Consider the following 12,465-nt stretch of genomic DNA (forward strand, 5'->3'; position numbering starts at 1 on the left):
TGTGCCTAATTTTGTTGTTTGAAAATGTTTTGTTTTTTTTTACTTAATTATATTTACAAAATTTTAAAAGCAATAAAATTTATAAACAAGATTAAAGTGTAGTATCTGTTCCGGCAGATACTGCAAGCAAAGACCATATGTGGGGGCAGCCCCACATATAAGACCTTGGTCAATGTAGGAGCAACCCTTCATACCAATTGTCACTATCCAGCTCCCCTACTCCCCGGGGAGTTGGTCCCCATTTCCCCTTCACTCCTCACATTAAAAATCGGCCTTGTGCCTAATTTGCTCGGTGGGGGACCAAATAAATACCAGCTTTTCTTGGCCTTTTGGCCAAGATCAAAGTGTAGTATCTGTTCTTACTACATGCTGTACTTATGTTTGTAACTTTGTGATATAAAGTGGGGTATCACTTTTCTGTATTAATTTCGTGTAAAATGATCACCCACTTTATAACCAGTCAGTCTCAAAGCTATTCAAGTCATTCTCCAGATCATTCAAGTTGTTTTTGAAGGATTCCCGTTATTCTTTAAGCATTCAAGTCATTCAATTCATCCTTAAGTTCATTAAAATCATTCTAAGTCATTTACTTTTTATTTATTTAAGTCATTTCAGCCCATTTTTCGGTCATTTTAGTTTATCTTTAAGAATTTCATGTCAATCCTACATTCACGCATTCATTCATTACACGAGAGCACGCGACTAATGGTTATCGGCCTTGTTTCCATCATGTTCGCTGTTTTTGTTTTTGTTTTTGTTTTTGTTTTTCCGATTTTTTGAGAAGTTTAACATTTTTTTTTATTTTATAATATTTAAACAGGGTTATTACTTTGCTTTTGTTTTGATCTATCCCTCCCCCCACACGCACACCTCCAAACACCCGAGCAATGCCGGGCACCCCCGCTAGTTTAATTATAAAAGCATAAAATTATAGAGCGGTTTATAATCAAAACTACTGAAAACCTAGTCTGCTCTCCCATCTTGAAACTTAAGGTACCGTACTTTGGGGTAATTGTGCCAAGTCCGGTGTAATTGTGCCAACTAGTTAAAAGTGCTTTTTTTAGCAACTGTGCATATAAGGAGTACTTTTTTATTTTAATTGGCGCAATTCCCCCCGGATTTGGTGCAATTACACCAAAGTACGGTACCATGTTTAACTGAACTTCTTTAACAGTGTAGTGTAGTGTGTGTGTGTGTGTGTGTGTGTGTGTGTGTGTGTGTGTGTGTGTGTGTGTGTGTGTGTGTGGATTAAACATGGACTTACACAAATTTATTTCTTTATTTCTTTTTAAACGTAAGATATTAAGGTGCTTGGTGGGAAAATAACTTGCTTAAGTAAAATAATGCTCCTTTTTCTTTTCAATGTTTTTTGGGAGGGAGCAATCACCTCTTCTCAAGTCTTAAAGGCCACTCGAGGATAAGAATTAATGAGTGTCAGATGACCAGTGAAACATTACAGTGATGATCCATAATTCTGGAAATTGAGCAGGACTTGGTTCTTCAAGAGGATGGCTCAACAAGAACTTGTTTACATTGGACTTGAAACCTACCATGTCTCAGTCAGCTGGGAAGTTATAGGATATAAACTTTGTTCATGGAATTTTCGTTTAGTTTTATGCACAGATAAAGAGTAAGTGAAATCGTTAATAGTGGTTGTAGCTAGACAAGCGTTTGTTACGAAAGTCAAGTACGCATCATGTTTTTAACAAAAAGGTTTTTCTTTTTAAAGCTATGAAAAGATGAAACGCATTGTCATGCACCGAAAAGAAAAAAAGAACAAATACAAAAATTAAAAAAGGGTTTGTTTCTTTTAATAATTTTTTTCTTTGGGAAATTCAGATATTTCTTAAAGCTGATGCTGTCTAAACTGTTAGTTATTGTCACCGTTTCTCCACACTCAACCAAATTTCATTTGCAGGTGACAGTAGATAATTCTCCATCAGTTTTACTGGAATCTGAAAAATAATAAACACTTATTTGAGATTTGACGTCATAATTGAAGTATTATTGTCATCAGTTTATACTAGCTTGGGTGCTAGTCCATGACACGATTCTCCCATAAAAAAAAACATAACAAGTGAATCATGCAAGGTTCCCTGTTAATGCACAGTGAACAAGGTATAAAAAAAATGACTAAGTTCAGCATTTGCCACCCTCCCCCGATTAAGCCCCCCAAAATCCCCAGGGAACATCAAATCCTGGTGAAAATGAACAAACGGTGCAGTTTTAGGTCTTAACATATGTAAATTTGAGTTCTGCACCATGCAAAGAAAGAAATGATTAAGTCAATCATTTACCCCCCCCACACACACACACACCATTTAGCCTGAAAAGTCCCCAAGGCCTTAACATATTTAAATTTGAGTTCAGCACCATGCAAAACTGCTAAATAGACATACACAGAAAATTTTGGACAAATATGGTAAAATAGTCCCAAAAATGGAGTGTTTTTATTAGCCCTAAAAGTGTCCCTGGGGCACAGAGAAGAGTTATCGTGAAGTATAGACAAACAAACTTATATAGATATCAGTTACAACTTTTCAGAAAGGTTTATAAAAATCCAAAGCATTAATTTTTTTTTTTTTAATAAACAAAAAAGTGTCAATTTTAGCCATTTTAACTCGAAAGGCATCTCTAGGGGGTTCAACCGGAGTTTTCCCGGAAAATCCGTTCTGCTACTTTTTTACTCATATCATGTTTAATGTTTGTGCAAAATTTCAAAAAGTTCCAAGGCATAGTTATTGAGAAAAGTGCGGACAGACGAACTGGCAAAGGCGAATTTACAGGTCCACACTCCTTTTGTCGGGGGACCAAAAAGAAAAGAAAATCTTTATAATGTACATACTCGTGATGGAAAGGAAATATTGTAAACCAAAATTACATGAATTGATCAAATAGTTTTATTTTTAAATAAGAAAATCAACTTTTAACAGAATATCGGCTGTCTTGTCTGTCATTTTGAAAGCTATTTTTGCTGTAACGTTTACGGATTCGCATTAATTGCTTTAAAATGATTTTCTTTATAAAAATAAAACTGCTTGATCAATTTACGTGATTTTTTTGTAAGTGTCCTTACATCATACAGATTTTTCTTTAGTTTTTAATTTGTATTTTTTAAATATTGTGATATTCTGGACAATATCAATAAATCTTTATGATGCATCTACACTAAAAATCATGTAAACTAAACCAGTTGTTGCACTTTTTAAAAAAAAACTAGATTTTTCTATTCTTTAGCAATTAATGGTGTAGATATATATTTTTCAATTAGTTTTTGAAGTGCAACAAAATGCACGTAACATGGATTAAAATTCGTGATTTTTAGATTAAATTTCAATTCAATTTTTATATTTTATTTTGTATTTGTAAAGTGTATAAAAGGGCACTTTGAAAATCGATAAATTTCAAACTCAATTTTGTACCTTAATTTTTGAAGTTTTTAAAAAAATATTTTGTTTAGCCATTTTCATTTTTCTTTTTAGTTTAACCAAATTTGCATACAAGTTAACTTTACTAACTTGTATTAAATATAGCAGCAGTGCTGCTAAGCAGCACCCGTGATGAAGAAAGATGTTAACCACGTTGTCCCTTCCAAACTTTGTTTTCTTTTTTCTTTTCTTTTCTTTTCCTTTTTTTTTTTTTTTTTTTTTTGTATTATTTCGATTGTTCCCATCTTGGATGTTTTTCTCATAACGTTTCGCCCGATGTAACTTCCGACCGTCTTCAGGTGCATTCATACTTGATGTTATTAGTGAATGGTAAAAAGGTTTGTTCGTTTTTGTATTTTTAGAGGGGGGGGTCTAATGAACAAACGGAGTGCCAAGTATTTATATATATATATATATATATTCATTTTTTTTTTTTTTTTTACATGGTAATCACCACTTATCAAGGCCCGGAAGCCACTCGGGGATAAGGGTTGTTGCGTGTACAGTAATCAATGGGATAATAATCAATGGGATAATATCGTCAGTAATGGAGATTTGATAAAGTGTCTTACTTAAGGGGCGGTTTATCAGGAATTTGTTTATGTTGGACTTGAAGACATCCAAGTTGTAGTCAGAGTTCCACAGGCGTGCACTTACGGATTTGTTCCGTTTATTTATTTTTTTTTTTCTGACTATTGTTCCTATCTTGATTGTTTTTCTCACAACGTTCCGGCCGATGTAACTTCCGACCGCTTTCAGGTGCATTTATACTTGATGTTATTCGTGAATGGTGAAAAAATGTTTTTTATTTGTTTGTTTGTTTTTTTCCAATGAACAACGGAGTACCAAATTTTTTTTTTTTTTTTTAATAATAATAATAACGGTGATTATGCAAGCGCCCCGAGCGATCGTCTTTGTTTTGTTGGGACTGATAGTTAAGCTTTAGTCCCTGCATGCGTGCGTGAATTATCGTTGAGGTTTTGCGGGTTAAGTATGCGACGTCGCTGGCTGCACTGTGAGTGGAACAGCATATCTCGGGTGACAAGTGGTTTGACCTTTCTTTTTGACCTTCTATGCAGACAGACTCTCTCCCAGATAATTTGATGTTCCGGTAGCTTTGCCGAGAAGGCGGGGAAAATGGTATCCAAACAAGGTCGATGCATCTTAATCGTGATGCCACCGGATATTTTGAAAATATCTGATATGGTTGCATCGAACTGGATGCTGTCTTGCATATTGTGATGAAAGGACTAAAGGAGGTGGGGTGCTTGTGTAGTATAATGAAATTTCGAACAAATGCATTTCAGGTAAAAAAAAAAAAAACACTATTACTTACTAACGAATCATGTCGAAATTAGTATAAATTCACAAAATTACGAAAAATGATTTAATAGATGTGCTAGATCTATTTTTCACACAAAAAAAATCACAGACACTAGCGATCCGGCATTTTCTATTTTAGCAATGGCGGATTTCAAGGAAAGCAAGGGAGATAAGTCAGTTAGTCGCACAGCTCTTCCACATTAAAACTTACGAGAAAACTTGATAATTAAATAAATTCTATTTTTACTTCTAATTATTATTCTACTGGGGCATTTTTCGTAATCTTTAGGAATTATACTAATTTCGACATGACACGTAAGTACGTAATAAAGTTTGTTTGTTTGTTTGTTTTTTGTTGTTGTTTTTTTTTTGTTTTGTTTTTTAACCTGAAATGCATTTGTTTGAAAGTCTGCAATTTCGCACAAGAACCGGATGTTTCTGTTTTAATACGTGAAAGTTTTGGGTTTCACTCTTAAATGCAAATGCCAACAATTTGAGGATATACTGATACTGAAACATTTAATATATTTTTAACGATTTTTTTTTTTTTTTTACATGGGGGTCACCACTTATCAAGGCCGAAGGCCACTCAGGGATAAGGGTTATTGCGTGTACAGTAATCAATGAGATAGTATTGTAGTAATCATCAGTATTGGGGGTTTTGATAGAGTGTCTTACTTAAGGGGGCGGTTTGTCAGGAGTTTGTTTATGTTGGATTTGAAGATGTCCAAGTTGTAGTCAGGTGGGAGACAGGCAAGCGGCAGAGAATTCCACTGACGTGCAGTTCTAAGAAAGAAGCTTTGCTCATGGAATCTACGTTTGGATTTAGGCACAGATAAAGAGTGGGGAAAATTATTGACAGTAGTTTCAGCCAGACGGGTGTTTCTCATGAAAGATTGGCGAGGGGGGACGAAGGATTGGAGCTCAGACGAGCACCTGCCATGGAAATAACGATAAAACAAAGACAGGCTCGCAAGGTCTCTTCTGTGAGAGAGAGGTTGCAGGGAAGAGAAAAGGGCATCCCCCACTAAACCACGAAGTCTATTTTGTACTCTGTCAAGGCAGGATAGGCTGTTTTTAGCATTGTATACCAGTAGTATGCTTCTAAAATTCCTTGCCCTTAAAAACGGGCAAAAGTTATAGCCCGTTGACTTAAAATGAGTTCTTTATGCCAAAGTGATACTTTAATATGGTTAAATGTGTGCTTATTTTTGCATTAAATACCAATTCATATTAATCCTTATTAATCCCTTACTGTACATCGGAAGAATACCATAATACTTCATTTGTTGCACCTTGTCATAGTAAAAGCTCCTTGCAAAGTTTCGACTACATCCGCTCAGTTGTTTCCGAGAAAAAAATGGAACAAACAAACTAAAAGAAATATAATATAGATGGCCCAAATTTTCGATATTTTTTAATAAAGTATATTTTATAAATCGTGAAATGAAAATAATTCCGTGTAGTTTCGGTCGTATTACTAGGAAGGGCTGAGAAAAAAAATCTCATATTAAATTCTTTTTTTTTTTTTTAAATTTATTTTAAAATATTGAATTTGATAAATACATTTTTTCGCTAAAAAATTGAAAACGCGTCATATAATTCGTATTATTTGTATAATTCGAACTACTTATCTCATTAATTTTTATTTTTATTTCGGACTATTAGTCTCATCTTTATTAGTTGTTGTTTTTTTTTTTATCTTTTTTTATTGGTTCACAACGTTTCAGCCAACTTCCTCTGGCCTTCGTCAGGTGGTAACCGCGACGGAGAATGCAGTTAGGAGATTCGAAGTTCCTATCCGTCGCGGTTACCACCTGACGAAGGCCAGAGGAAGTTGGCCGAAACGTTGTGAACCAATAAAAAAAAGATAAAAAAAAAAACAACAACTAATAAAGATGAGACTAATAGTCCGAAACAAAAATAAAAATTAATATATAATGCTCATCTCAAAAAATGAATTCCAATTAAGGAATAATATATATATATATATATATATATATATATATATATACTTATCTCATCTTGAATAATATATATATACTTATCTCATCTTGAATATTATATATATATATACTTATCTCATCTTGAATAATATATATATATACTTATCTCATCTTGAATATTATATATATATATACTTATCTCATCTTGAATAATATATATATATATACTTATCTCATCTTGAATATTATATATATATACTTATCTCATCTTGAATAATATATATATATACTTATCTCATCTTGAATATTATATATATACTTATCTCATCTTGAATATTATATATATATACTTATCTCATCTTGAATATTATATATATACTTATCTCATCTTGAATATTATATATATATACTTATCTCATCTTGAATATTATATATATATATACTTATCTCATCTTGAATATTATATATATACTTATCTCATCTTGAATAATATATATATACTTATCTCATCTTGAATAATATATATATACTTATCTCATCTTGAATATTATATATATACACTTATCTCATCTTGAATAATATATATATATATACTTATCTCATCTTGAATAATATATATATATATATATACTTATCTCATCTTGAATATTATATATATACTTATCTCATCTTGAATATTATATATATACTTATCTCATCTTGAATATTATATATATATATATATACTTATCTCATCTTGAATATTATATATATATATACTTATCTCATCTTGAATATTATATATATATATACTTATCTCATCTTGAATATTATATATATACTTATCTCATCTTGAATATTATATATATATACTTATCTCATCTTGAATATTATATATATATACTTATCTCATCTTGAATATTATATATAAATACTTATCTCATCTTGAATAATATATATATATATACTTATCTCATCTTGAATAATATATATATATACTTATCTCATCTTGAATATTATATATATATACTTATCTCATCTTGAATATTATATATAAATACTTATCTCATCTTGAATAATATATATATATACTTATCTCATCTTGAATAATATATATATATATACTTATCTCATCTTGAATATTATATATATATACTTATCTCATCTTGAATAATATATATATATACTTATCTCATCTTGAATATTATATATATACTTATCTCATCTTGAATAATATATATATATATATACTTATCTCATCTTGAATATTATATATATATACTTATCTCATCTTGAATAATATATATATATACTTATCTCATCTTGAATATTATATATATACTTATCTCATCTTGAATATTATATATATACTTATCTCATCTTGAATATTATATATATACTTATCTCATCTTGAATAATATATATATATATACTTATCTCATCTTGAATAATATATATATATACTTATCTCATCTTGAATATTATATATATACTTATCTCATCTTGAATAATATATATATATACTTATCTCATCTTGAATATTATATATATATATACTTATCTCATCTTGAATATTATATATATATATATACTTATCTCATCTTGAATATTATATATATATATACTTATCTCATCTTGAACATTATATATATATATATACTTATCTCATCTTGAATATTATATATATATACTTATCTCATCTTGAATATTATATATATATACTTATCTCATCTTGAATATTATATATATATACTTATCTCATCTTGAATATTATATATAAATACTTATCTCATCTTGAATATTATATATATACTTATCTCATCTTGAATATTATATATATACTTATCTCATCTTGAATATTATATATATACTTATCTCATCTTGAATAATATATATATATATACTTATCTCATCTTGAATAATATATATATATATACTTATCTCATCTTGAATATTATATATATACTTATCTCATCTTGAATATTATATATAAATACTTATCTCATCTTGAATATTATATATATACTTATCTCATCTTGAATAATATATATATACTTATCTCATCTTGAATAATATATATATACTTATCTCATCTTGAATATTATATATATACACTTATCTCATCTTGAATAATATATATATATACTTATCTCATCTTGAATAATATATATATATACTTATCTCATCTTGAATAATATATATATATATACTTATCTCATCTTGAATATTATATATATACTTATCTCATCTTGAATAATATATATATATACTTATCTCATCTTGAATAATATATATATATATACTTATCTCATCTTGAATATTATATATATACTTATCTCATCTTGAATAATATATATATATATACTTATCTCATCTTGAATATTATATATATATACTTATCTCATCTTGAATATTATATATATACTTATCTCATCTTGAATATTATATATATATACTTATCTCATCTTGAATATTATATATATATACTTATCTCATCTTGAATATTATATATATATACTTATCTCATCTTGAATATTATATATATACTTATCTCATCTTGAATAATATATATATACTTATCTCATCTTGAATAATATATATATATACTTATCTCATCTTGAATATTATATATATACTTATCTCATCTTGAATAATATATATATATATACTTATCTCATCTTGAATAATATATATATATATACTTATCTCATCTTGAATATTATATATATACTTATCTCATCTTGAATAATATATATATATATACTTATCTCATCTTGAATATTATATATATATACTTATCTCATCTTGAATATTATTCTTACAATGTTTCTGCCGATGTAACTTCCCACCTTCTTTAGGTGCACCCTTTGGAACTAGTGAATATGCACCGAATTTTGAATGGAGCGCTTTATTCAATCCACGAGGGGAGCATATTCTCGTTCCGTCACCTACTACTGAGTAGAAGTCTTAAGTAATTCGCAGTTCTGAAGATTGATCCTTCAACCTCCAGAAGAGTGTCGCTTACAACTGGATGTTTGCTTAGTATTTTATCCGTTTTGTCCTTGTATGAATTTTGGAAGCCTAAAACTTATCTTGTTTTAAATGTCTGCAAGGAGCAATAGAGTAACAGATAAAGTGCTGAGTAATATATTCGCTTGTAAGAGACACCCTTCTGGGGGTTGAAGGTCCAATCCTTATTAGAAGCGATACTAAGAATTCGGTTACGAATTGCTTAAGATTTCTACCCGGTCATGGCCGACAAAACAAAAGCATGCAAGTTCAACAAGAAGAAAGTCGGAGGTTACATCAGCCGAAACGTTGTAAGAATAACACTCAAGCTACAAACAGAAGTCCAAATTATATAAATACAAATTATCATTCTCTATCTAAAAAAAGAAACAATCAAAAACGTGTCATAATGTCGACTTACGTAACTTTACATATTATAGAGATATTCGCCACATGCATGAGAACAAAATTTCGCCTCTTACCACGAGCCTGAACCAGTCTTTAAGCTGTATGCTAGTCTCAACCCTTTATATAGTTAGCTCATCTTCTTGGTGGTTATCGTGTTAATTTTTCTTGAATGAAATCTTCCAGTGGTTTATTTACAAAGCTGGAATCTGATCACCGGAAACGTGTACAAATCACGTGATTCTATTTTTTTGGAACAACATTATTGATGGATCTGTTAACATTAAGCTTCTTTTGATTTTTATATTCATTTTTTTTTTTAATTTTTAATATTTCGCAAGGTTACTCTAAGTATAGTACTTGAACATTTTATTTCAAAGACACTGAGCATCCATTCATGCTTTGCCAGTATAGTCCATGTTTCGGATATTTATCAATGCATTTTAAAGTCTTAATGTGATGCAACGATAAAGATCTATAAATGCCTGATCAGTGTTGATGACACGGGCTTTTATAAAAGGTTAAAATTCAGAACAATCTGTTGTAAGTTAAAAACAAAATACAGGGTGGGACAATGACAGTGTTGCCCTAAAGAAAACAGCATTACAGCTTTATTTTGAAATTGTTATTTAAAAAATCAATTTAGTTAACTTGATTATGTAGTAGAGCTGACATCTATTCAATATAGCCGCCTTCAGCCTCAATCCCTGCTTCGATACGGGTCCGGAACTGGAGCATACCTTTTCCATAAGCACCGGTAGGAGCTCGGCAAATACTCGGCGGATGACGGCGATCAGGCTGGCTTTGGTGTCCTGGAAGGACATGTTGGTGATGTTCTCGGCGTATGATCAAACAAAGTAGTCCAGCGGGTTCAGGCCATGGAAAAGGTGGGGGGGGGCAAGCCAAGCCTGGGTCTCTTTGTACTTGTGGGCCGGCGCCGAGTCCTGCTGCCACACTCAGGGTCTACCAGCAGCACCAGGGGATCACCACACTCTTGAGCATATTCAAGTACATTTTGGTGTTGACTTTCAAGTCGCTTCAAAGATGTGAGGTGGCATGATATAGATCTCACTTGAAACCACACCAAAAACCATAACCGTGACCGGAAACTTGGTTTTCATCACCCTGGGTACGTCCGTGTTATTCATGGTAATTCAGCGATGCATTTTGAGGATGCTGGCAATGGTCCTGTTATCATAATTTGGGTCAGTAGAGAGCATGAGTTGTACAGCGACGCATCTCTGATCTCGTTCGTTGATCATTGTGTCACTTTCAGACATGATACAAGGCTCCTATCGTGCTTGGGATTTGTACACAACTGGCCAACTAGTAGATGGTATGCAACAAGAAAAGGAAACTGGTTTTCTATCAAACGGAAATGGAATCATGTCGTCTTTTCTAGGTCGAAAATTTTATCGTTTCACCCTGTGTATATTCATGTATCTCTTCGCTTCTTTCTCTCTCCATCTTTCTTTCTCCCTTATTTTGTTTCTCTCCCTCTCTTTCTATTTCACTCTATCTCGTGTTTTTCGTCACGAAGAAATAGATTATTCATTTGAAATCGGGACACCGATTGCACCGGCGCCTTAACTCTCTCAGTTAGAATCCGATTATAGAGATAAACACAAAACTTGATACCAATACGCCGTTGCAATCAAGTCGCTAAACGTTGTAATCTCGAGTTCGTTGAAAACGGGTCTTCATTTTTTTTTTTTTTTTTTTTTTTCTTAGTCGTGAAGAGCTACTATTTGGAGCCAGATTTGCAGGGATACTATTGATACAGCGAGATGTCCGTTCACATTACGCTTGAACTTCTGCATGTCAGTACAGTCAGGGAAGCAGGTGGCCAGGAAGAAATTCCAAAGTGCAGTAGCACTGTACTCTCCTATTCGAGTAAAAGACTTTACGGCATCTAGGGATCTCTACAGTGTAGGGGTGGGATTTTGCTGCATGTCTGGTATGTCAAGGGTATTATTGTCATGGGGGGTACTAGTGCTCAGAGTTCGTCAGAGCACTTGCCATTGAAATACTTGTAAAACAGGCACAAGGATTTCACGTTTCAATGATGAGACAGAGGTTGGAGTTTAGTTGATAGTTCAGGGCCTATCAGGTTGGCGACTCTTTTTTTAATTTTGTCTAGGAGCAAGAGACTAGTGGCAGATGCATCAGCCCAGATGTAGTAACAATACTCCATGCATGGGCGAACCGTGGCCTTGTAGAGATACAGGATACTCTCAGGCGTGAGTAGCCTTTTAGCACGTTAGAGAGAACTCCCCTTCCTCGTAGTAGCCTTGGCAATTACTTCAATGTATTTGCTCCAATTCATGTTGTGTATGAATGTTAACACTAGAAGCTTGAGGGAAGTACTTTCAGAC

At 31.7% G+C, this 12,465-nt stretch overlaps 1 protein-coding gene and 1 pseudogene across 2 annotated transcripts in view; one reads left to right on the plus strand and one right to left on the minus strand.

Moving 5' to 3' along the window:
* Window positions 1-313: 313 nt before the first annotated feature.
* On the plus strand, window positions 314-450 carry LOC145242418 (U2 spliceosomal RNA; annotated as a pseudogene).
* Window positions 451-1,789: 1,339 nt separating this feature from the next.
* Window positions 1,790-12,465, minus strand: part of LOC145297559 (cytochrome P450 3A24-like) — a 192,551-nt gene continuing 181,875 nt past the window's right edge. For both annotated transcript variants that reach the window (XM_080143568.1, XM_080143576.1), the window contains one exon: window positions 1,790-1,955. In XM_080143568.1, the coding sequence (XP_079999694.1) occupies window positions 1,881-1,955 (75 nt within the window). In that variant the 3' untranslated portion in view covers window positions 1,790-1,880. The remainder of the gene's footprint in view (window positions 1,956-12,465) is intronic.

Source organism: Euprymna scolopes, chromosome 2, assembly GCF_053919585.1.
Source record: "Euprymna scolopes isolate OS-2025 chromosome 2, ASM5391958v1, whole genome shotgun sequence".
NCBI lineage: Eukaryota > Metazoa > Mollusca > Cephalopoda > Sepiida > Sepiolidae > Euprymna > Euprymna scolopes.